The sequence below is a fragment of the Drosophila guanche genome, unplaced genomic scaffold, assembly GCF_900245975.1.
Source record: "Drosophila guanche unplaced genomic scaffold, DGUA_6, whole genome shotgun sequence".
NCBI lineage: Eukaryota > Metazoa > Arthropoda > Insecta > Diptera > Drosophilidae > Drosophila > Drosophila guanche.
The window spans coordinates 5,947,310-5,973,007 of NW_022995743.1; the positions used below are offsets into that span (position 1 = coordinate 5,947,310).

At 46.9% G+C, this 25,698-nt stretch overlaps 2 protein-coding genes and 2 long non-coding RNA genes across 5 annotated transcripts in view; 1 reads left to right on the plus strand and 3 right to left on the minus strand.

The window, feature by feature from the left end:
* Positions 1–5,669, plus strand: part of LOC117591857 (Krueppel-like factor luna) — a 32,100-nt gene extending 26,431 nt beyond the window's left edge. Inside the window, exons 4-5 of the mRNA XM_034285227.1 lie at positions 3,442–4,338; positions 4,400–5,669. Coding sequence (XP_034141118.1) covers positions 3,442–4,338; positions 4,400–4,572 — 1,070 coding nt within the window. The 3' untranslated portion in view covers positions 4,573–5,669. The remainder of the gene's footprint in view (positions 1–3,441; positions 4,339–4,399) is intronic.
* Positions 1–12,020, minus strand: part of LOC117591859 — a 35,687-nt gene extending 23,667 nt beyond the window's left edge. For both annotated transcript variants that reach the window (XR_004574496.1, XR_004574495.1), the window contains exons 1-2: positions 11,956–12,020; positions 2,183–2,261 (exon numbers count right to left, since the gene is read on the minus strand). This is a non-coding gene — a long non-coding RNA (uncharacterized LOC117591859). The remainder of the gene's footprint in view (positions 1–2,182; positions 2,262–11,955) is intronic.
* A 3,423-nt stretch (positions 12,021–15,443) lies between these two features.
* On the minus strand, positions 15,444–17,633 carry LOC117591856 (F-box only protein 39). Its single transcript, XM_034285224.1, has 6 exons — positions 17,305–17,633; positions 17,107–17,243; positions 16,792–17,040; positions 16,383–16,727; positions 15,887–16,321; positions 15,444–15,825 (listed from the first exon to the last, which is right to left on the minus strand). Exons 1-6 carry the CDS (start codon positions 17,396–17,398, stop codon positions 15,547–15,549), a joined length of 1,539 nt encoding a protein of 512 aa, XP_034141115.1. The 5' UTR covers positions 17,399–17,633; the 3' UTR covers positions 15,444–15,546.
* Positions 17,634–17,888: 255 nt separating this feature from the next.
* LOC117591860 overlaps positions 17,889–25,698 on the minus strand; it is a 70,810-nt gene continuing 63,000 nt past the window's right edge. The window contains exons 3-4 of the long non-coding RNA XR_004574497.1: positions 18,119–18,357; positions 17,889–18,050 (exon numbers count right to left, since the gene is read on the minus strand). This is a non-coding gene — a long non-coding RNA (uncharacterized LOC117591860). The remainder of the gene's footprint in view (positions 18,051–18,118; positions 18,358–25,698) is intronic.

The following is a 25,698-nucleotide window of genomic DNA, read 5'->3' on the forward strand; positions in this document are numbered from 1 at the left end:
CGCAAAACGTTTCATGTGTGAAAATTGCAGAATTCATCCCAGAAATTGCGAATGGAGAAATACACACACACGGATACGCCGTGTGCGCCATGTTGTTTCATAATTATAAGTTAAATACGACAGTTTTATATAAAAATCAAAAAATCAACTAGTAAATCAAATGTAAGCGAGCGAGCGCACGCCTGGCAATTAAGTGGCCAGCAAACGTAACACACGATGGTGCTGCTGCCTGTTGGCTGCTGGCTGCTGGTGCGCTTGGCCAAGCACGTCGCCATCGACAGCAGCGAGAGACAGGGAGAGTGGAGAGTGGAGAGCGTCAGCTCTCGGGACTGCGGACTGGGGACTGCGGACTGGGGACCGGGGACCCAGCCAAGCTGCAGCCAAGCGAACTGTCAATTATAACCAATCGCGCACCAAGTGCACATTAAACCCTATCAACTGTTTCCGTAATTTATTGTTTGGCTTGGGGTATTTTTTCTCTCTGGCCTGGCTTGGGTTCTTCTTGTTTCCACAGCTTGCAACTTGCAGTGCGAGATCCGCATTGCATGGACAGCACAGTGGGTCAAGGGCGGGCGGGCATTAGCAGACACTAATGAGCTCGGGAAGTGGCGGGGCAACAAGTCATAGAAGTCAAAGGAAACTGAAACATTTTCTCTAAAAATGTTTCCATTTGTTCTGCTTCGACACATGCAAAGCGCTTCCAGTGTGCTCCACCCCTGAGCCTAGACTTGCGACGATCTCTTCTCATCATAATTATTGCTGCAACGTGGCAGGGATCTGCGATCTAGTGATCTAGAGAGCGGGTTGGCGGCAATCCAATCTGGTTAGCTGTGCAGAGGCAATCTGGGAGGTAGCCAGCGCAAATCTGACAGAGTCAAATGAGCAGTTTATGGCCAGATACGCAACGCAACGCGACGACGACGACCATTTGAAGACGCGCCAAAGGAGCCTGCGAGAGATGCGAGGAGATGCCTGTCTATATAGCATCGCCATCGCCACTCGGGGGCAACATTCACTTTTTTTATTGCACCACTTTGGCAATAGGCACAAGTGTGATTTCGAATCTCTGGGTCGCCTGTTGCTTGCACCGTCTGATGGTTGCCACAGTTGAACCGTTGCACCGTTGCTGCTGCTGCTGCTGCTGCTGCTGCTAAATTGGCAGAAATATGAAGTCAGCGTGTGCATTTTGGTAAAAGTGGTGATTACACACACACACACACACACACACACACACACACACTGAGACATAGGGAAGGAAACATTCACTGGCACTGGGAGAATGGAATGGCCGTTTGGGGAGACGAGAAAATATATGACAAGACAGCGGAGAGTTGCCACATAATGCGCATTAGCATACAGCCCGTACAGTCCATACAGTTTAGAGCGGACTCTAGCCATAAGCCACTACCGGCTACCCATCCAGCCTACCAGCCTACCAGCCCACCACCCTGCCCTTGTCCACCCTTCCTCTTTCCCCTGCCATTTCCAGGCAATTGCAAATGGGCCACAGAAACAGAAACAGAAAGACTCAACCAAAAGCTACAACTGCACTGTGGGCTGACGTTGATGGCCAGTTCAATTAAATGCCATCAATTTTAATAACGCGCTCGGACCTGGTCTGGGCCAAGTTAACGGAGCTCAACCTGAAGCCCCTCTCTTGGTTGTGTGTTTGCTACCTTGGGCGACCTGTAGCTTGGGCTGCCTGGGTGCTGGGGAAACAAAACGCTTGCTGGCATGGAAATTACAAATGCATCAACAGAGGGAGAGCGGGAGAGACCCTGCCTGGCACACATGTGTAGACAGTCGCAACGCACTCGAAGCACTTGAGGCTAAGAAACAAGCAGCAGACCGACCAACTTCACTTCACAGCCAAAGCAAAGGCAGAGTCACAGATCTCTGGTCAGCTCCGACTGGGTTTTGTGGCCCTCGGTCATATATAGTTGCAGGCTTGACAAAGCACTTAGGCCTGGGTCACTTGTACAACAGTTCGCCTTTTTCCTCGTTCCCCTCTTTCTTTCTTTCATTTCGCTGCTTTGTCTTTGGCTCGGACGTCAGAGACGGCGACGGGGCGCAGCAGCAAGTGAGAATTGAATGTGCTAAGCAGGTAAAACCAAGAGGGGGGGAGCTCTGGTGATGATGGCAGGGGGGGTTTATAAATAAATAAATTATGAATACCACTCACCCTGTAGCTTATAATTTCGCAAAGATTTCACACACTTCAACTCACATTAGCCGCGAGGCGAGGCTGGAGAGCAGAGCAGCTGAAAATGAAAGAAAATTCATCGTAAATCAAAGGAGAATCGGTTCCTAGGAGTCTAAGTTTACGTGCGAGAATTAAGCAGTTGACAAAACAGAGCCCTTAGCGAGAGAGCAACAAATAAAGCTACAAATTCCACTTATATTTACTGTTATTAACGCGCAAGGTTAGGCACATTTTTAAGCACTAGTTTTTGTCATAATCATAGTTAGGGGCATCGAGAAACTCCTCCCTTGCAAACGCACTCAACCAGCAAAGAGTCTCAGATGAGGAGCTGCAATTTGTTCTGCCCAGACCTTCGTGGCAATGATCGATGCAGCTCAATGGCGACTATCAATTGGCGATTGCCAAACGAAAGCAAACAAACATTAAGCAGCACTGAAGAGTGAACAAATGCAAAAACCAACTAAAGAGCAGAGTAAGAAACAAATGCTGGCATGGTTGTGCGGCGACCCAAGACAAGTGGCCACCAAGTGGCAAAGTGGAGTGGAGTGGAGCCCAGAAGCGAGAATTGAGCAAACTTTTATATGACTTTGGTCGCCGCAGTACAGCACCCTTCCGAGGAGATAGTCAAAAAGTGGCAGAGGTAGAGGGAAGGCTGGCAGGCAGGCAGCTGCTGCTGCTGCTGCTGCTGCTGCTGCTGCCGCAATTGATGTTGATGTCGCGGGCGCCAAAATCGACACACTTGTCCCGAGTCTTGGGTGCCACAGTGCAACTGCAACTGCAACTGCAACTGGCAGTCGTCGTCTGGTTGAAGTACAGGTTAAATGGATCACGACTGCACGGATTCGCTGTCCGTCGGTCCGTCGGTCCGTCTTGGCTGTCTGTCGGCCATAAAATACGCGACATGCAAACGTTTTTGATGCAATGAGGCGGCCAAACGAAATTAGGAAATTGTGTACAAAAAAAAAAAAAAAACAGAAACAAACTCCTAACTGACAAGGCAAAGTGTTCCACACGGAGAGATCCTCAGTGGGTATAGACGGGGCAGACCTGGCCCGGGCATCCCGTTCAGTCGATGGTTCATTTACGAGTCTCATTAGGCATTTGCGGCCATAAAGTTGCTCTCCCGCCGCCAGAGCCACCAACCATTTTGGCCATTTTGTTAACCGAATCTCAATTGGTTTTTCTTTCCCATTTCCCCCCCACCATTCTCCTCCATTCTCCTCCATTCTTCATTGCAGCGAGCACTTCGCATGGGAGCAGCGGCAGCAGTGGCAGTGGCAGCGGCAGTTGTAAATCCTCATCGACCACCAAAGCAGTCCATGGCAGCAGCAGCAGCAGCAGCAGCAGCATCAACTACAGCAATGGCAAACAGACTGGATCATCCTCATCCGCGTCCAGCTATGCGGCCGGTGCCTCGTCGTTGGGGGCCTTTGGCCGTCAGCATCAGCATCAGCAGCCCACTCAGCAACAACTTTATGCCTCCGGTGTGTCCAAGTTGCCATTCTCGCCATTCTTTGCCGCATCGCCGTTCTTCTTCACCTACCGCCGGATTAGCGGTGGAGCTGGCGCCGGTGCTGGTGCTGGTGCTGGTGCTGGTGCCGGAAGCGGCAAGCAGGAGGACAACAACAACAGCTGCAGCTACAACAATGGCAGCAGCGGCGGCAGCAGCAACAACTCATCCTCGCTCATGCAGGACTACGACCGCAAGTTCAGCCTGTTGAGCCTCTTCAAGAATCCGTACAAGTTCAGCGATGGGCAAACGGCGCGAAAGACCTCACCGACGGGCGGCAGTGGCAGCAAGTCGGCGGTGGGTGCCACCGCCTGCTCCTCCTCATCCTCCGCCGCCAGCTGGAAGAGCTACGCGGGCTCGGGGTCACCGCACGCTGCCCTCAATCCGGCCTTTGGTGGCATGGCTCTGGGCGCCACACGCAAGGACAACAGCAGCTTCAGCGGCATCAATTTTGGCAGCGGAGCATCCTCCTTTGCTCGGTCCACCTGCTCCGATGCGACGGCCAATGGCGGCGGCTACAATGATCTCTCCAAGAACCGCAAGGTACACAAATGCGACACCGAAGGCTGCGACAAGGTCTACACCAAAAGCTCGCACCTCAAGGCGCACAAGCGAACGCATACGGGTGAGTGGCGAAAGGAATGGGTTCCGGATTCTATTGCTGATTCTGTGCATACATTTTGCAGGTGAGAAGCCGTATGTGTGCACCTGGGAGGGCTGCATCTGGCGCTTTGCCCGCTCCGATGAGCTGACCCGACACTACCGCAAGCACACGGGCGTAAAGCCGTTCCGCTGTCAGCTGTGCACGCGGAGCTTCAGCCGCTCCGATCATCTGTCGCTGCACATGCGCCGACACTGAGCAGCAGGAGGAGCAGCGGAGGACTGTGAGGACTGTGACTGCCGATCTGGCCATACATACACAAACATATCTACATATCTATATAGACGCCGAGAATACTCATCGAAGATGCTGACTACTCGCTCTTGACTACTCGTATTTATATTCTTCCCATTCATTGTTCATGCATTGAGACCAGATTTTCACATATATTAACTTAAGTAATTGCCTAAGTAGCTCAATTTAGTGTTAGGCGGGCTCAAAGCCTCAATCTACTTATAGGCTATCCATAGTGCTAGAGCTGAAGAATTTGTAAAATTCGTTCACACATTTCGCAGAAAGAGAACAAAACGCCCAGAGACAATTGCCTTCAGAAGCCAAGTTACGAATGGATTTAAACAAAACCTACTAATCGTACATTAAACATTATATACTCGTAGCAGCTATATACATATACATACAGTTTATATACATACATACATTATATATTTGTAGTACAGTTAGTTTTTTTGGATTGGTGCTAGCAACTTGCGTGTATATATATACATTCATACACTTACATTTCTACTCTGTTAAGACAAATTTTAACTAATTTTAGATGACATTTTTTATTGGTTATTAAGTAGAAAATTTTATACGAAAACGACACAAAAGAGGCACAAAAAAAAAACCAGAAGAAACAGCAGAAGCAGAAGCCAAGCAAAGCAAAGCAATATTCTAATTTATATAAATAGAAATTCTCTCATTTATAGGATACATTATATACATTTTGTACTATACGCATATGATATACGATAGTTAATGGACAAGAACAAAGCTCTGAGGTGGATAGCTAATGGTGGATGGAAGGGTGGAGCAGATGCAGGGATGCAGATACATTCCTTGCTAAACTATTTCGTAGACCCATGCATTACAAACTTATTGTTAGATTCAAGAACGCTTCTTTTGGCATCAACTTTTGTATATCTCTTCTACACTCTAGACTTATTGAACGCACTGTATTCCCTGGCTAAAAGCAGCAGCTTTCTGCATGCCGCATACCCAACTGTCATCATAGATTTAGCTCCACACACGCACACACAAAAGCAAAACAAATTGTATTATTTTTTGTAATAAAAGAAAAGCAAATACGTTCTTGTTTTTTTTTTTTTTTCGTTTTTTTCGTTTTTGTGTCGTACCCATGTGCAGACATACGGCGGACACTGTGCTCATTACGGGGGTCTGTGGCCAAGTCCGTTGTGGATTTTCATTTGAATGAAAAATCAATTGAGCTCACAATGGGGCTATGGCTGTGGCTCCCTCCTCCTACTCCTCCAACTACTACACTGATCCGATCCGGTGGCGGCGGCTCCCCAAAGATGTGTGGCAAGTTGTCAGCGACTACTGCCTGCGCTACTGCTGCTGCTGCTGCTGGGGCCTTTGTGTGCGGCGTGGCACGCACTCCCCGGCAATTGTCCAGGGGAGCATTGTCGTCGTCGTCGTCGTCGTCGTTTGTCGTTTGTCGTTTGTCGTCGCTGTGCAACGCAGAGCCGCAGAGCATTGCGCGCGTTGTTTGCAATAATAAAGATGACAAATTTCTCGTCATTTGTAATTTCAATGCGAAACGGGGCAGGGGCAGGGAGCTGGACTATAGCTGTAGCTGTAGCAACTACCCGTCAGTAGCCAAGACTGGCTAAAAGCTGAAGCTTCAGAGCTGGCTAATACGCATAACTGGTTGCTCCAGCGACAGCAGCCAAGATCGGGATTGGATGACACCTGCAGCGGAAATCAGTGCATGAATAACGCTTTCGGTCATTAGGGCACAATTGTGAAATATTACGTATACGCCAGGCCAATTTATTAATAAATTAATAACCAAATGCATGGATACAGACATATGTATGTACATCCAAGCAGACAGTAGCCAAACGGCTGCCGTTTGGCTGCGTCTTGGGCCCTGCCGTCAGCGAATTTAGCATAAAGGTTAAACAAATACAGCCGACCGGTTTTTTGGATTAATTAATATGCCTTGGGTCAGGTCAATATTGCGTCGAGGCTGCCCACTGGCACTATCACTGAAAGTAGGAGGAGTAGCGGCTGTAGATCCGAGGATGGTCAGCGATAATGGTCGTTAGGCTGGGTAGGAGAGAGGAGAGGTCAGGTTTAATGACCCAAACGGGATGCAAATGAGTAAAAGTAAATAAAGTGAGAAGTTGCGTTAATTAAGACTGATCGACGTGATGAATGCCCTGCAGCAGCTCTGCCAGTTGGTAAATCGTTTTGTGAGCTAATCCAGGGGGGAATCACATCAATAAAGCCAAGAAATGAATGAAAAGCAAAGCCGCCATGGAACCGCATATACCCAACCCAACCACACATGGAATGTAGCCACAAAATACATTTAGATAAACATTCAAAATCACAGCGCAACTCATTAAAAACCAATAAAGTCGCTGGCCGATGCTTTGCCAAACGAACCAAAATCTCTTTTCAGTCCATCAATGAGTCGGCTAGATCGGGGTGGGCAGCCGTAGCTAAAGGATCGTGCATAGAGGAGTCGCTGCTGCTGCTGTCGGCAGCTGTCCATCACACAGAAGAGTGCTCCAATAACCAAATCGAAGAGCGTCCAAGTCCACGATGCCCAGCCGAAATTGAAGGAGTTTCTTGCAGTTTTTTAGAGTCTGCGGCACACATGAAGTCCGAGTTTGAGAGTCTACAGCCACAGCCACATCGGCATCGGCATCGGCATCGGCATCGACATCCATTTTTAATTTATTGTTATGCCTTTCTGCTGCCGCTGCATTTTGCCGCTGTTTCTGTTGCAGTTGCAGTTGCAGTTTCTGGCTGCCGCTGCCGCTGCCGCTGCTGCTGCTGGTCGTCAGGTCATGTGCAATTTATGAAACGGCTTTGCATTGGCCGCGGCCTGATTTTTGAGACACATTTGGATGACTGTCGCAACGGAGTCGGCAGAGGCAGAGGCAGGCTGCGGGTCTCTGAGGCTGCTGCCTCTCTGTGGCTTCTGTCCATTTGATTTGTGATCGATTGTGTGTCGTTAGTTTGCGACATGGGGCATGAAATCTTTGACACCTAACGGTAAACAGACGGACAACGGACAACGGACGACGACAGACGGCACTGTGCCTCAGAGAGCGGGACCTCGGTTCGGATCACAGCAGTGGGTGCCCCATCCACACAGCCCCTTTCATCCTTGTCCTCGGCATCAAATTGGAACGAATGGAAGGAGCCGCTTCGCTTCGCGTCGCACTGCAAGTTGTCAGCGGGCCAAAGTGTTTGGCAGTTTTGCCATTTATTTTACAGGTGAGTGAGCATAATGGACAGCGGCCCGTCTCTTGCAACTTGGCCCGTTGCAAGCAGATAGATGGGGCCAAGCGGCTGCTGCCTGCCACTGTTGCCACTGCGATACATGCTGTGCGCTTTGGCTCAATTAAAAATGGAATCGTCTATAGAGGAGGTCGCTCGTATGCTCGAACGCTCGGTCGCCTCATTTGACAATTGCCGGATCCCAAATAGAGGCAAATAGCCATACGAGTGCGCGTACCCACATCTAGCAGCTAGCAGCTAGCAGCTAGCATCGCCCATCTAGCATCCATATGCCATCTCTCTCTCTCTCTCTCTCCTATGTGGCTGTCGCTCATGCCAGTACCATGTTTAATTTTGTTAAGCAAAAATGCTGGAAATTAAAATTCCCATCACACCATAAAACCCATAAATCATCTTTTATCTAAGCGAGTCTATCGGCGCATGCGAGCGCGCGCCAACTTCGGTTCGGTTCGGGGTTCGGGTTCGTTCAGGAAAAACCACAGCAAAAACAAAGAACCCATAGAAAAGCCTTCACTGTGTGTGTGTGTGGAAAATGATGCTGCTGCCGGGACACATTGGGGGAACCTGCTTGCGCCTCTCCTGCCTTAATGAGAATTTAATATTTTTCAATAAAAATTTGTAAAAGGCGCGTTAGCTGCTTGTCCAGGACTCCGCTTAGGAGCAGAGGCAGGCAGCCGAGGCGGTGTTTTGGCCATGTGTGTCTTGGCTATTAACGCACTTTGTCTGTGGCCAACGGCCATGGCCAGCGTGGCCAAGACTGGGGCCACGACTATGCCTTGATTGTTGCTGCAGTGGCGTCGAACCCGATACTTGCCCCATGAAGACTTTGAGCCTGGTTTGTGTTGCCTGTTTGCTACCCCATCGTATCGATTTTGGCCACGTCTATGGGCCATCGTGGGGCCTTCCTCTGTTTGTTTTCTTTATTGCCTCGAGTTGTTATTGTCTTCTCTGGGGTCTTCTTGCTTCTTTCTTTGGCCTAGACTTCAACGCAGCTCTCTGCTTCCAATTCATATCACAAATCGTAGTCTTGTTTCGATCTCTGCCTCAATCGAGGCAGGCTCTCCCGTGTGCTGCGATCCCTGCTTCAGTCTCTGCCTGGAACCCTTCCTTCTTCTGTCACAATTTTCTTTGGCCTTAAAGCACACATTGCATACAAAATTGCCAGCTGAAGTTCAACTTGAAAACAAAACCAGCAGCAGCAGCAGCAGCAGCAGCAGCAGCGAAGAAGGGCAACAAGGGGCAGGCGAGTCCAAGCCGGGACTCGGCCAAAAGTGTCAATTGTCAGTGGCTGTCGCCGTTTAGCCCGGTTGGCTGGGTCGCGTTGAGTCGGCCCTCTGGGTCTGTGTCTGTGGCTGGGCCTTAACCCAGCCCATCGTTGGCGGCGCGTGCAGACGGTGAGCCTGTTTTAATATGCCAACAATGACAATCAACTGTCACCTCTGGTGCGCCACATGTCTAGACTCTAGACTCTAGACTCTAGACGGAGACGGAGACTGCCACTGCAACTGCAACAGCGAGTGCGGCCAAAAGAAATTGCATGCAACCTGAGCAGCGGGTTGAACGCTGATTGCAGCTACAACAAATAAATATGTCATTTGGCTCATTATAAAGATAGCAAAAGACTCTCTCTGTCTACGGCCAGAACTTGCTACGTGCAACGAGCAACGAGCAGCATGCAGCATGCTGCATATGCGCCCCCAGAGCTGCCGCTGCTGCCGCCACTGCTGCTGCGTCACATTTAAACGTTTAATGATAATTTATGAATGTTGTTGTTTTTTATTGCAACAACAATGCCGTAAACCAATAAATCTTAAGGATCACATAAATCTTGGCGCTAACTGAGACGGCGGCAGCAGCAGCAACAGCAGCAACCAGAGCAACTTGTACTTGCAACTTGCCACAAGCTGAGGCAACCCGTTGACCAATTGGCCAAAGCCTTTATACCCTAATAACCGAATGCCGCAATTAACAAAAAGAACTGCATAAAGCCGGGCTAAGTGCCCTCGAGACACCCGTCACTATGCTGGAAAATGAGTGGAGATCCGGCGGATATAAAAGTATATTTTGCAGCTTTTAGGGGGAGGTTTAGGTGTAAACTAAAACTAAAGATGGAAGAATGGATCTGGTAGTTGGAAATGTACATTTCACAGCATAAACGTGGTTTATTTATAATGCTCTTCACATTCAAACTCATTCCCAATTAGCATGCAACTTTCCCACGCCAAGGAACCAGAGCACAGGGAGGCATCTGCAGTCGGGGTTACCCCATTGCGCTGAAGGATATAGACAATAATTTGGTTCACTTGATCAAACGGCGGGAGTTGCACTATTGACAGCTGCAAAACCTTGACGTGGCCTGAGCTCTGGTGGCGAGGTGCGTGATCTGATGTGTGCAGCGGTGCAGCGGTGCAGCGGTGCAGCGGTGGTGCACGGCAGCGAGCGCCGCAAAAGTGATGCAGTGGTGGTGCTTGCATCCCCCCATGGTGCCACCGGGTTTTGTGGTGCCTCTTCTAATGTGTTAATAGGAGCAGGGGATGGGGTGCACTGAACTGCCACAGAGATTGCTCAATTGTTTTTGCTTTTTAGAAAGGAAAGACCTCTCTGCGGTGTAGGCTAATTTTTTTGTGGTGGTTCCTGTTGTGGCGGCTGCCACTGCCACTGTTGTTGCTGCTGCTATTGGATTTAATTTAATTTTTGTGCTTTTCATGCTTCGTTAACATATTTTGCTTATAAGGATTTCCCGCGAGCAGCAAAAAGAAATCACAACTGATCAGTGAACATGCCGCCGGTGCGGCTGTGTGCGGCTGTGTGCCTGTGGCAGCGGCTTCATTGTTGCTGCAGGTGCATGTTGCCTCAACAATGCCATAAATTGTGACATTGCTTTTTGCTCACCCTCCCCCTCGCACTCTCTCTCTCTCTCTCTGTGTATCCACCCTCCTTCATCCACTGAGAGAGAGATAGCCAGAGAGAGACTATGGCAAAAACTTCAACCTGGCTAATTCTTTTTTTGTAGTCCAGACATCAGCAGGCCAACAGCAGGGGCAGAGCAGAGCAAAAAAAAAACAGAGCTTAGAACGAGTTTTGGCATTTACGACTCACTCTGGGATCTCTTTACCCCTTTCCGCCCCATCGCACTCTCTGTCTCTGTCGGTGGCTGCCACAAGAGCCACAGTAGCCACAGCCACCGCCACCGCCACCGCTACCGCCACCGCCAGTGCTGTCGATACTTTTTTTGTTGTTGCTATTTGTTCTCCTCCTTGGATCGGATCTTGTCGCTTGCCGCTTGCCGCATTATGTTGCTGCTTAATTGGTTATAAATTAATTAAACGTCGATTAATAATCCGGCTTCTTGTCAGTTAAAACCGCCGTCCAACTCGGCGCTCGCCTGGCAGTAGGTTCTGGGCTTGGGAACAAGAACACATTGCTGCTGGCTGCAACAATAAGCCAAGCTAAAGCGTCTCGGACACAGCTCTGCCTCAGTACCGCACACAAACACACACACGCACACACATTGCCACGTGATGAGATGGCAATAATGAACTTGTTGTTGTCGCTAACATTTGCTGCCATGGCCTGAACTTTGTGTAGAAGCCAGAACAGCAGCAGAACTCATTAATGGTACTACACACACAGAGCTGAAGCTGGAGCTGGAGCTGGAGCTGGACCCAACGTTAGAGGTAGACCCCAAGGTAGACCTAGGCCCCGGGTATCAATGACCATTTGGGCGTTCGGTTCGGCTCCCCGTTCGGCCACTGCTGTCAGCCGCTTGTCAACGCCAGAGAGACAGACGGTGCCGCCGCCGTTGAGGAGGATGGCGAACCACAGAGACAAAAGGTTATGGGTTAAGGTCAAAAGTTAGAAGCGAAATATGAGAATATCCCATTGGGTAATTGGATAAATCATTGATTCCACATCTAAAGTGTGGGTAAATGTGTGGATTTAAGAGTAAATAAATAAATAATAATAATAAACGAGAAGCTTTTAGGCTTCTCACTTTCACACCCGGCACTCAATCATATGTAACCTACTCTTCCAGTGCCGGGTGTAAAAACAGTAAGAGTAAAGGTTTCTGCGCTCTCTTACCATTTGAGAGCATCATTTGATGCTCCCGCGCTCATGAAATGTTGACGAATTTGCGGGTACGACGGCGAAGCGCGCGAAGATTTTCGAAAAACCGATTTACGAAACGAAACGAAATTACACCTGCACTTTTCAATAAGATCACATTTTGGGTATATTAATATAAGGTGAGCCATAATAGGACTGAAACACTAACAAGAGAGAGAGCGAGACAGAGACCTCACCTCAACATGAAATGAGCCACTTGGTTCGAGAGAGCGTACCCGCTCCTTTCTTATTGCTTTTCTCCTTCTCTTCACTTTGGGTATTGAAGTGGGAAAGGGACACACAAACACACGTACACACATTGCCAGAGATCTCGTGACCGATCAAAAACAAAAGATTTCTGCATAGAATAATATGCTTAAGCATATTTTGTACATTAAATGTACAATAAACTTTTCACTTTCACTTATTGGATAATTTTTCCTCTGCCGCTCTGCCTTTGGGCTGCCATTTCGGCGCCGGCAAAAACCACTCTTGATCAGGAACTTTTTCTTTAAATTGTAGTATTACCTTACTGCATTGCACTACACAGTTGCGCGACAATTTTCCGGTAGTATTTTCCATTAACTTCCCGATTTTCGCGACCCGACACGCGTAGCTGACTTAAAACCGCGCGCTTTGTTCCGTCCGAAAAATTAAAAGTGAGAGAGCGGCGCAGATTCCACTGCGTAGGAGGCTTGGTTTCTAGAACATTCCCTGCTCTCTTTCTTATGCGCTCTCAGTTGACTTTTGTCTTCTTTCTCTCCTACTCCAAGGGAGTGTGCGTGTGACGAGTGACCACTAGCTAATGCAACGGTGAATGGCGGAAGGGGAAAGAGGGTAGAGGAAGTGGCGCAAAAACGAAAGTTCTTTTATGGGAGGAAAGGAACAGCAAATGCAGCAAGGTGAAGAAGGAAAAAAGGGGGAAGACAGAGGAAACCAATGTAGATGTGCGTTGCGCACATCAGTTCGACACAGTCTAAACAAATACCCCTTAACTCTTCGAGTGCCGAGCATAAAAGACCAAAACAAATTAATTATTCAGTGAACAAATCTAAACACGAACGGGGTAACTTTTATGGTAGCTGCACCACAAAACGAATGGCAAATGAATCATTTGCGCATAGTAAGGCGAATCATGGCATCTAAATAAATAATTAATGAAGACATTCATTCATTCGACATTTTGTTAAAAATCTTGTTAAATTAAATGTGGAAAAATTGCTATTATAATGGTATTGAATAATGAAGTAAGAGCATTTTATTTGGTTTTTCGCGATAGCTTAAGCTCTGCGCAAATAAATCTTATCCTCGTGATATTTACTTCCCATTTTTATGGGCACTTTCCTTTAACTTTCGATTCTGCAAAGTTCTTTGAAGGGCTCAATAATGCTAAGCCGTTACGGATGGTGGCTCGGTGGTTTTGGTACCACAAATCTTCCAATTTGTTTCCCCCAATTTGTGTTTTTGGCTTCTGCTTTATGCAGTTGTTGTGGCTTGGACATTTCAAATTGTTTCGAATCTGTTTCACTACTACAATTTGATGATTCATTTGCAGATCTATCATTTGCCTCCCACAATATCACTACATTCTCCTCCTTGTCTTCAGCTTCAGTCAAATTCCCTTCTGTTCTTTTCTGTTCCCCCGCAGGCACTCTCTAATCGGACAAATATTTGATTTGATTTCCCATACAGACTGAGACAGACACAGCGACTACGCTAGAGTGAGAGAGCATGCAAATATTTACACCAAATATTTGTCGTTGTTGTTGTAGTTTCAACACTTCTCTCTCCTCTCCAGCATCCAGCAACCAGCATCCAACATCCACATCCACTTAAAGCGACATCCAAGTGATGCCTTTTGTTGATCGAGTGCTTGCTACGCACTTCACTCTCTCTTGCCCCGCACCCCTTGGGCTACCACCTTCATCTGACCATCTCTTTCGCGCTCCATCAGGGCATCTCTTTCTCCCACATGGCCAGCAGGCAAGGCAGCGAACGGTGAACTGCTACAGATACGAGACACCACTCGTAGTATTCCAATGCTACTTTAACGCTCACGAAAATCATTTCTGGGTCTTCTTTTTTTTGTTGTATCTTTGGATATTTGTTGGTTGGGCAGTGGCGAGGCGATTAAATCACGGTCCAGCCCCAAATAAAAGAAGGCCACCGTAGATCTTGGCGTATCTGGGGCTGGGGTTTGGTTTGTCTTTTCCGTGTGTAGGCATCTCTCGAGTGGCGAATGCCTGAATGCCTCTTCAGGTGATTGTTTGGCCCCATAGACGGGGTCGCATAATGATCCAGAAATCGGTACGTTCTCACGTTTAGCGCCCCATCCGATCCCCAGTTTCGGACCAGGCCAACAAGTGCCTGCTGGCCACCACACACACACGCCACACACACACACACACACACAAGCCACACCATTGCGGGACTGCTGTAAAACGTCAAAATATACGAGCACAGAGCGATTTAAACTGTCAACGCGGCCGTAAACATTGCCAGTTGCCAGCGGTAGAGTCGTCGGAGCGGAGTCTGGAGTCTTTGCCAAAACTGGAACTATTCAGAGCTGATGCAGAGTGGCCAACAGGCAGCCAGGCTACTTGTTACCTCAAATTTGCTTATGAGCAAAAGCCCGAAACAGGCACGAACTCCCCTCCAACTTGGAGAGTCCAAGTCCAAGTCGAAGTAGAAGTCGTCGAAGTCTTAGCCTCCGTTTCGGCCTGCTCTAATGCGGCTCGTAAATCCTGGGCCAACAGAGGTTTGGGGTCCCCCAGTTTTGGCCTGATGAATGTTGTGATGCGGCCGAGGCGGCACTTGGCCAGATTTACGCCCCGCAATTAACGTTCTAATCGCCGCAATTTGTTACCTGCAAAACCTCTCGAAGCCGATAGATAATCAGCATCAACAACCTACAAGTCAATTCCGTGTGTCAACCGTTTCTGATATCACTAATGATGAGCAGACTTGGTATATCATTTGATTTGAGCTATGAAATTATCAATAGTACGAGTATCTCCATCTTTCTATTGGCTATTGCCGTCTATAGTCAGTGAATCAGCACTTCTGCTGAGATTGTGGAGCATAAGAAACACCAAGAGAGGGTGTAAAGGAAATATTTTGGTGCTGATCTTTCATTAGTTAATTGCTATGCATGTAATATAATAAAAGACTTGAAACCATCCAACCAGCTGCCATCCACGCACCACCCACCACCCGGCTGGTGTAAATTTGTTAAATTTACTTACATTCTACACGTGCAGAGTGGCGTTACCAGGCGGAGTTTAGCAGCAGTAGTCTTTAAATACATTTTACAATTTCCACACTGGCGCCTCAAGCGGAAAGATATGTTTTACTTGCATACACGCCAGCTCCAGTCAGTTAGCGCCTCAAATACAATTCAGCTCTTGTCAGGTTGCACCTGCAATGTACATAATGATATCGTTAAAGTCACATCTCTTGCCATATTCAAAATATTTACTTTATTTTGCATAGCAAACTTTGGGCAACTAAGTAAAGCTTTACACCGTTTATCACAAGACTCCTGGGCATGGCAGGCGGAAGACTATTTCAGGCACCCGATTTGGCATTGACTGTGAGCTGCTTGAAGTCACGATCGCTCAACAGCTGCCATTTGTAGCCCAAAATGTGGGAGATCTCCCGCTCCACGGACTCGTAGGAGCGCGAGTTGCGCCGCAGCCAGGCATGGAACTCATCGCTCCATTCCGGATGCCGTGGCCAGTCGCAGCGTAGAATCACCGCGAAGCGTCTCACATTCAAGTGTCGCAGATTCTTGGCCGTTCGTGCAATCAGCAGCAGCGTCGCTGTGGACACCTTCTCCCGTATGGTCTGTGGAGGAGAATGAGTTACCAAAGAGCAATGAGGATGGGACAGCGGGGTGAGCACTCACCAGAGTATCCAAGTTAAAGCACTGACGGCACATCAGCATCAGCAGGCCGTCGATGCGATTGTGGAACGGCTTGGGGCTGGAGAAGCGCGGCAGCAGCTCGTGCCCGTACACAGCCAGCGTGTTCTTGTAGTGATCGATCATGCGAACGAGCAGATCAGCCCTCACCCGTGCCTGTGGCGCCCAGTAGGTGATGCTGTGCACCGGCGCCTCTGGCTGCAGCACCACCTCCCCGTCCACGAGATTCTCCAGCCGCAGGTGCACGCGCATTCGCGGGTTTGTCGCCTTTAGGCTGCGCCAAGCCTTGACGCCACAGGAGCTGATGGTCAGGTGATTCGGCGTATAGCAGTTTTGCAGCAAGTACAGATGCCGCAGCTTTGTATCCGCCAGCAGCGACAGCACATCGTCGTCTATGTTTTGTGGAGAAATGGTGAGCACCTGCCCAGGGAAAGGAGTTGCATTTCAGTGCCAGAAAAGTACATAGGAGCGTGCAACCCACCTGCAGATTGAGAAACAATCCCACATGCATGATCGGACAGTGTGTGGTGGTGACATTCACCAGATTGAGCACCCGCATCTTGGTGCAGCAGCTGCAGACGACCTCGTCCAGCAAGTGATTCGCCTCGAAGCGTTCCAGCACAAAGTCCACCAGCTTCAGTGTGTGCAGATCCGTCAAGCGCAGCATCAACTCCTTCAGACCCTTTAGCAGCTGTCCTCCAGTGCCAAAGAGCTTGATGCCCTCCGGATCGTTGGGCTGTGACATGTTGCAGGGAAAATGATAGACCAGCGAACGTATGCGACGACCCATGCCCACAAGCTGCGGCTCGGCGTTCACTTCGTTGCCCTTAAAAGTTAACCAAAGGATTAGGCGAAAGTCTAGCAAGCTCTTGCTCGCTCTTTTCGCTCACTTTGTCCATGCTCCAGGAGAGCATTGTCATAAACTGGTAGATATTGTTGAAGCTATGCCACGGTCGAAACTCGATGCCGCGCAGGTGTCGGCCAATTCGCGACAGGCAGTTCTGCGTGCGCATGTGATCGAGGCAGTACTGCCAGCCGGAGTAGTAGTTGTATTTTGGTCGCGTCAGCGTGCGATCATCGACCACGAAGTTGTTCCAAACTGTTGGCAAATAGAACGCACGATGCCATTGACGGCAGACCTTGAAGGGCGCAGGAAAGAGATGTTAGCATTTGGGCTGTACGAGTGGGAGTGCGAGTCTACTCACCAGACCCGCGTAGTAGCGCTCTTTGGGCGAGAGATAGGTAAAGATTTCCTCGAGTATCAAGTCGGGCAGGTAGCACCACTTCGATTCGAGGCAGCTTTCAATATTGTCATTGTCCTCATCGACGTCTATGTAGCAGGCTGTAGGCATAATTGTTGTTTATTACTTATGTTGATAGCTTGAAAGGGAATGTCATATTACCCTGTTCGTTTTCATCAATCTTCCAGCCAGCTTTTTGCATCACATCCAGCTGGGTGCTGCCCTTGCGTGCTGCCACGCTCATGGCAAAGGACATTGCGCTTCCCTAACAATATTTATGAATTATTTATTGTCAATTTACAGCACACCACACTGCAGCAGGCCACAGATCACAGATCACTATATGTACTCTAATTTTGAATACTTTTTTGGCACAGGCCTGCTCGGTTTGGCTTTTTCTTATTTTGTTTCGTGGCGTTTATTTTTATATAGTTTAGAGATCGGTGTCGTCGTCGTTGTCGCGACCATCCGCAGCAGCTTGCGTCGTCGCGCCTGGCCAGCGACTGTCTCCCGATTACTCGTAGAACATAGATCGCGACTCTTGCACACAATATCAAATCTGCTGCTGCTGCTGCTGCTGCTGCTGCTGCTGCTGTTGGGTCTATTTTCGAAGACTGAAAAAACTGTTTTCATTTCTGTGTAATTTTCGAAATTCAATTGCCAAAGTTTTCGGCTTTTCCTTCTCCCTATTTCGCTCTCATTTATTTTGGTTAATATTTTTGTGTTGATTCTCGGACGTTGCGTTGTTGTGTTGTGTTGTGTTTTGTTTTCATTTTTCCTTCGATTTGTGTTTTATAATTAGACGCCGGCATTTTGGGCAAGGTCTTAGGGCCCAACGCTGACTGCTGTGTGGCACGGAACTGGGGCAACTTGTTGATGTTGCCACTGCTGCTGCTTGAGCTCTTGAGCTGTTGAGGTGTAAATGTATAAATAAACGTTTTGGTTCCTTTTGCTTTGATTTGTTTTGATTACTTACAGCAGAGTCCATCGATGCATTTCCTTGTTGCTTATTAAAATCGAGTGAAATTTCCTTCAGTTTGCAGAAAATTTTGCATATTATATCCCTACTCCTTCCACCGGTCGATAATCTTGTTGTTGCTTTGCTCGGTGCATTCCATCTTTGGCAGCAGCTGGCCGTGGCCTTTTTGTCGCTTCGACGACGCCATGTCCATGGCCACGTGGCTGGGCTATCCCCGCTGTGAATTCCGTGCGCTGCTACGGAAAAGGAAAATTTTGTTGTCTTTATTACTTTTTCAATTAGAGGGAACTGCTGATAAGCTCTCGCCAAAGAGCATACAAATGCACAGGAGTTTTGCTTTAGCTTTTCCCTTCGCTGCAATTTTGGCTTTGCCTTTGCATACTTTTGGGAAAAATGTGAATGACAAGCGGCAGAACGTATGAAATTACGGGACCACTTGACCAATTAAAGTGGATTATATGATGCCACAGAAATGCTCGTGCAGTTGACATTAACTGCGAAATAATGCAGTTCCAGGGAATGTCTGTATATGCCACTCAATCCTTTCTATCTCAATCTTTGCTCCTTGTGCTGACAGAATTTCTACTAAACTAAAGCCCCGTATATTTGTCTTTTTAATTGAAAAGTGAGCCAAGGCAAGTAAATGCTGAGCAGTGCCAAAGTGTGCAGACTCAGAGATGATGATCTGTGAGTTGGACGATTGCGTTGCCTTTTGGCCTTTGGCTCTCGTTGCTTTAATTAAACTTGAATCAAATCAAGCGTAAACTCAATGAAACTGCCATAAAATCGTGGAATCCCAGGAGCTCTCAGGTTTATTACAAAATCGCTGGCAAATTTATGCGAAAGCGATTAAAGGCGCATTAAATTCTATTTCTGATGGACAGACTCCCTCCCCCCTATTGCTTACTTTCCTACCAGACAGGATAATAATATAGCAACGTTTCGCCTAAAAGCATTCCGTGAACACTTCGAATCGACTTTAGCAGGCCATCCCAGCCGCGTGTGTGTCTGTCTTTACACGTATATTTTATGCGCTTAAAGGATTTTGATCCTAATGCTTACGGGCCCGTTTTATGCCGCTAATGTGCCATTTTGCAAATGGTCATAAAAATGCCATTAATGCCGTTTTGTATGGCAGCGTGTCAAATGGAAGCATCGATGGCCCTTCATTCATTTTCCTAGAGTCAGAAATTGGGCATTTTTCAATGGAAGCCTGGCTAGTTTATTGGCCACTGAATAGTTGAAAAGTATTTTACACCTGAGCACATTTAACTAAAGTTTCCTAAGAATATTTTACAGTTTATCTGCACAATTTATTAAGCCCATTTATTATCCTCTTTTCCTACTCATTGCCTTTCCTTTTTCCTACACTTGTAAGCGTTTAAGCTGTAATTTTCTTTCTTTACTGCGCCGCATCCGTTGCAACTGAATTTTGCTACTTTAACTACGTGAAAACAATTGCGTTAGTGTAAAAGTTTGCTTAAACTGCCATTAAAAGTTGGCACGATTATGAAAACCAACAAAATTGAGGGCTTTTTTCTTACACTCCTTACAGTTGCTGGCAATTTAGTTCCTGCAAGTACTGGGGCTGAAATAGAGTTTCTGGTAATTTATGGCGCTACATATTTCCGGCTACACGCTCGAAGCGACACTCTCCCGGCTAACAAATAATGGAGGCAGCAAAATAACGAAATGGACGCATAAAATTGGCAGCCAGCAAATTACAAATCAAGCCAATGGGACGCCAAAAGCAATTGCCCGCTAGACAGTTATGCGCTCAGTATTGGGTAGGGCCAATGGGCATGGCCCAAGTGAAAGTGGAGACTGGAGTGGCTGAGAAAACGGTGATTTTGAATTGAGTAATGGGTACAGCGTAGAATCTTGTAGATTGTATTTTATTATTGTAAGCGAAAGATCCTTGAGCTGCATACACAAGAAAAACATCAACTATACGCTCAACCAGTGAACTCAAATCTGTTGCTAAAGCTCACACAAGAAAGTTTCTCGTGACTGGGTCTCGTCTCACATTTCGCTGGCAAGTAAGTTTCCATTTGTTGAGCGAAAATATTTTGACAGTATTGCATGGTGCTGTACAATATGTTAACGGAACAGAGAACACAGGAACACAGAACACAGAGCACTCACCTGCTACCCAGTTGTGCTCTTGCCGACTTGCAGAAGTTTTTGTTTTCGGCCACTTTGATAGTGCAGTCACGCCATACAGCCCTTGAGGCAGTTTACGCTACGAAAACAAAGCACCAAACCGACAACAACAGGAACTTGCTCCAAATAAATGGAATAATTAGCCAGCGAAACAATGAACCGAAACACAACTCAACTCAAGGCAAGGCAAGGCAAGGCTGTGAGCAAAAGTTGTGAATGAAAAGGGCTGCAGCTGCAGCAGTAAGTATTTCTACAAAATTGGCAAACGTTTGTATCTATTTGCTTCTAGTTTTAAGTTGTTCTTCTCACTTTAAGCAAAGCTTTTCAATTGCACCCAATGGAATCACCAACGAGTGACCAGCAGAACGCAAGAGATAGAAACATATTGTGCGCAGTCCGGCACAAAACAAAAAAAAAAGAACGAGAGTGTTGCTGTGTTGCTGTGTTGATTGGATATTTGTGGGTGGGCCGTGGCAACGTGGGTGTTGGCCACTGACGAAGTGGCCATCCATTGATTTTCGCTCAATTGGCACCGTTGTCTATCGGCCCCCAGCCCACACAGAAAAACAGCTGCCGTGATGTGGCGAAAGCACACCAAAAATATTACATTGCCTGTTTTTTGTTGACCATAATTCATTTGGAGGAAATTTCGGCCGTCCCTTAGCTGGAGACAGCTTTCCATCAGCTGCTGCTGCTGCTGCTGCTGATCATCAATGTCCGGTGTGGCGTGGCGTGGGCGTTCTCGCCTATTATTATGTTATTTACATTTATTGTTGATTCATAACAAATTGCTAAGCATTGACTAACGAGCGCATATTGTGGCCGAAAGGTCAAAGGGCCGGATCCAATCGCAAGCACACTAATTATGTACAAGAATCCTTCCGCAAGGATTTCATTTTTCAAATGAAAACTGATTAGAGTTTGAGAATATGTTATTCCCTTCCGCTGAATTTTGCTTTAGCTGATCGAGCGTTAATTGGGAAAGAGCATTCAGTTGTCGCCTGCGCGGCACTTTCCTGCTGACACACAGATTTATGGGCTTCATATAAAGATATAAATCATGCTTGGGTAGCGTTCATTATGCCTGCTGCTGGAAGGAATCTGCTTTAAGGAGCCTTGGTCAGCGCCTTCTCCTGGCAGAAGACTCAAACGATGACCGACAAAATGTTATACGTTTTATGGTGCGGCCATGGGGCTTTCTGTAATAAATGGCATCGACACCAAAAGCCATACAAATTGCTAATTATAATTATTTTACTTTTATTTTGACTCACTTAAGGTGTGCGCAATTCATTTGTTATTTTTTGTCACTCCACCTTAATAATGTTGTCGGTAATAGTGGACAGGGAAAATGCCAAAAAAAAAACAAAGCACTGCAAGCATTTTGTGCGTGTGTTGGCGGTCACTCGACTGGAACAAATGAGAGAAAAGGAACAATAAAAGTGACCCAAAACTAGTGGCTCTTTGGGATACGAACTGTACGAACTGAATGCCAAAACAAATGGAACGCAGGAACACGAGTAATGTGTCTGTGGTTAGTCTGCAGTTTACTCATCCTCATCCAGCATGCCGCTCCTCACCTATCCACAGTTCCCTCTCCGGTATTACGCTTTCAAATTCAATTGAAGCTGCCTGCCCGAATTGTTTATTGCTTGGCCACTTTCGGTGCCGAATTTCATAGCATGCCAATTGATTGTGGGAGCGTGGGAGGGACACAATCAATTTTTCCAAATCGTTTGGCAGACAACACGCATTAAGCTGTCAAATGGACACACACAGCCATGGCTACGGCTACCATCAGTCATCATTCCGGATGATGCCAAATCAAATCAAGTCTTGAGTTTGGAGCTAAGCCAATGCGCATTACAATTGCTCGTTGACAACTATTGGGTAATGCTTTGACAAGTAACAAGTAACCCCCGAACAAATCCATTAAAGTGGCAAATCCTTTTGCTTAGTTTACTTGTCAGCAAAGTCACATTGATTAATGTCCTGATTAGCGTACGTACGTTTTCCCCACTTCTGGAAGCAAAGTTAGACGCATCAACGGCCTGTCATCGCCGTGCAGTACGTGAGCTCCCTGTTCCCATATCCTGGAGCCCCATTCATGTCAGCTTGTGTGGCACGGCTGCTCTTTGGCAGACTGGCAGACTGGCAGTTGCCATTAGTGTCTCAACACCTCGCTGCATGCCATCGAAGTCATACGTCCTTCGTGGCTGCTCTTTCTGTCAGCCCAATTGCGCTTGGCCTTACCTTCTGATCGAGTGCACTCAATTTCTTGCAACTGAAACTGAAACAGACCTCTGACTGGCAGACAGTGTACAATGTTCATCTCGAAGAAATTCACTCACGGCGGCGTCCTGCAATCTTCTGGCATACATAAATGTGCAAATATGCAGCAATTTTGTGCTTTTATTTGCATACAATTACCTGCCTAGAAGCTGCCTGGCACTCGTGCAGTGGCATACATTCCCATTAGTCATTCCTGCATGCCCCAAAAGCCTGCTGCATGTGCCACCCCCAGGACAGGAAAACGCGTTAAAAATATGCACAAATATTGAAAAGTGCATAAATGATGTAAAGATGTATGAATAAATAACTAAATTGTAGGGAAAACTTGATATCCTTTGCTTTGTTTGCATTGCAGATTTTAATTACATTTTTCTCATTTTAAATTTTCGTTAACTGTCATGTTGCCCCCAGCCAACTGATTGGGGGTTAACCTTTTGACAATCAGGCTCTGATCCTGAGCTGCATGTCCATCCTTCGATTCCAATTAAGTTGTCATTCTGCTCCTCGTGTGGGAGTGTGTCTCTGCAATAATCGTATATATTTCTGCCAACGAATGCTATCTGTGTGCGTCATTTGGCATTGACTTCTCTATGGCATTCGAGCTTTGGGTTAACATGTTCATTGACACTGACAATCGGGCATTCGGCCGGGGGATTTTGGCCCCAATAATAACTGAATTATCTCGAGTTATGTTCGAGCATGCCGAACTGTTGACACAAGTCGTTGACACTGCACAGAGTCTCATTCGATTTGAACTATTTAAGCGGCCCAAGACAATGGTCAATGGCTGGACGCCTACATAGCCAGAGCCTGCCCTCTCTGTTTGCCTTTGACTTTGCCTTAATAATTTATGTGAGTTTCACTGTGCTGCCAAAGCCATTTGCTGCAATGACAAACGGTGTTGGCAACAATTGTAAAATACTCACGACATGGGCACCGCATATATTCGCTGTGTATACTTTGTGATGAGGTACCTTGGGGTTGTTTCCTTGCGGCAAAATGTCTTCATGTCTGTGAATTATGCGAGCAACTTAATTTGCTGCTGTCACACCTGTGGCTTCCATGTGGAGGCGGCAAGAGTTTCTTGCCGAGACCTTGGCTTGGCCCTCGTTGACATGAATTTATGTGTGGGGTTCACACATAAAAATGGTTAGCAGATTTAATAAACAAAATATCTACTCCCTACATTCCGTATTTTCTTTAAACTTCAGCATGGAGCCTAACGGAACGAAGAGGAGAGTTACCAGAGGCAAAGAGAGAGCTCACCCAATTCTGTTAGCTGCTAACATTGCACGTGTTGCTTGGCTTTCGCTTTCATCTGGCCAGCATCTCTGTTAAAGTTAGCAGAGCTGTTAAGCATAGCCCGTTTAAGCACCGTTTAACATTGAAGAGAGCTGCTAGAAGTTAAGAGAGTGTTTGCTCTGTTAGCAGTGCACGTGTTGCTTGGCTTTCGCTTTCATCTCCACAGCATCTCTGCTAAAATTGCCCCAGCTGTTGTTGGTATGTTATCTGTTGGCTGGCTGCTTGGCCAGCCGCTTGCTGGTTTTTGGTGCTTCGTGTCCTGGCGGCATTAGTTTGCGAGTCCCAACCGCTGCCATACGACGTGCCCCCTCGTGAATTTATTCAGGCTAAACTTTTAACCGGAAAAGCGGCGTAAACCTTTGACAGAGATCCGCTTTTGGCAGCGAAATTCACAGGAAACTGTCCGGTTGTTTTCCCATGAGAATGGGAAATGCTTTCAGCGGATGTAAATCACAAAACTGTGCGCTTAAATAATAAAAAAGATTAGAAAGAAGAGACTTACAATGAAGTGATTACAAACACCTTTTAAATAGTGCAACTCTTAACGAACAAACACAATTAAAGTGCAATTAATACTACAAAGTGGAAGCCACAATTTCCGGCCAAGTTCTAAGCGGGAAAAGCCTAGCACGATTTTAGTTTTCCCCTGAAAAGTTCAGCCCAAAATTGATTTTATTGTTTGTACAAACCAACAAACATATGTGTAAGTGAATCGGATGCAAAACTTTCCCCATCTTGCAGTTATTTTAGCTTGGATTCGGCTTAAACTTCTGCTTGCAAAAGATTTCAAACTTCAATTGGGGCCAGCTGGCCCTCTCAGCCAACGAAGTGGGAGTGAATATAAAACATTGAAAATCAATTTTCTTCAAGGCATGCGGTTGGATACTCCTCCATGGAGCGCGCTCCACACACATGTCCCTTTTTGATAGAGCACTTAATATAGCGTCAGAAAAAGGCGACCACAACTAGATTTATGGCAAACACAAGTTTAGTTGTGTGTGGGAGTGTGTGTGTGTGGGAGTGTGTGTTGCCTAATAATATGGCCATGAAAAAAAAGGGGAACATAAAAGGCTACAATCAATATATTCTTGCAAGCTTTCGGGGGCATACAATTTATGTGCTACAGCCAGCCAGAATTATTGCCATTGATTTAGCCGCAAGTTGGCAGTTCTCGTCGAGTTTATTGCCATAGGCCGAGGAGCGTCCGTTCCATAAATGTCGGTGCAATAAAACATTATGGCGGCACACACGTTACTCTGGCTGAATAAATGAACAAAGTCCTAGGCTGCTCATCTATCACACTGCATGTTTATGTGGGATAAAATGTGGGTTGGCAGGGACAGTTGCAGATTTTTCAAGTGCACAAATGACCAGCTGTTACAAATTATTCTGTGCTTGGTTCTCTCTCTCTTGCGATTGGTTTCCTGCTGCATTGTCTGTTGCCATGGCATTCAACTTTGAAGGGATTTAACACGCTTATTGGCGCGCATTGGGCCACATAGTTGGACCCCCTGCTATGCCACCCCCATCCATCCATCAACTCATTAGTGCTGCATAAATAATGGAAGCACACAATGAGCATTTAATTAAATTGCTGGCTAAACAATGGAAATAAACATTTAAAGGCAAAAAGGCATCCATGTCCATGCGCGCATTGCCATAGCAATTTTCCTTGCTGTAATTTTTGTTGTAATGAACTAGGAATATGAATTATGTGAGTACGCAAGTCAATGCCAAAAGCCATGCATAATTATCGAGTTTTGGGTGTACATTTGGTTTGTGGCATAATTAAGACTTTTGCTTCAGCTGCACTACCAAAA

What these genes read in the sequence shown, in the direction of transcription:
- LOC117591856 (XM_034285224.1), bottom strand. Translation starts at nt 17,398, where the DNA reads ATGTCCTTTGCCATGAGCGTGGCAGCACGCAAGGGCAGCACCCAGCTG. An exon ending in GATTGATGAAAACGAACAGG is followed by an intron (nt 17,244 to 17,304) that starts GTAATATGACAT and finishes TTATGCCTACAG; the next exon opens with CCTGCTACATAGACGTCGAT. An exon ending in GATTGTTTCTCAATCTGCAG is followed by an intron (nt 16,322 to 16,382) that starts GTGGGTTGCACG and finishes TTCCCTGGGCAG; the next exon opens with GTGCTCACCATTTCTCCACA.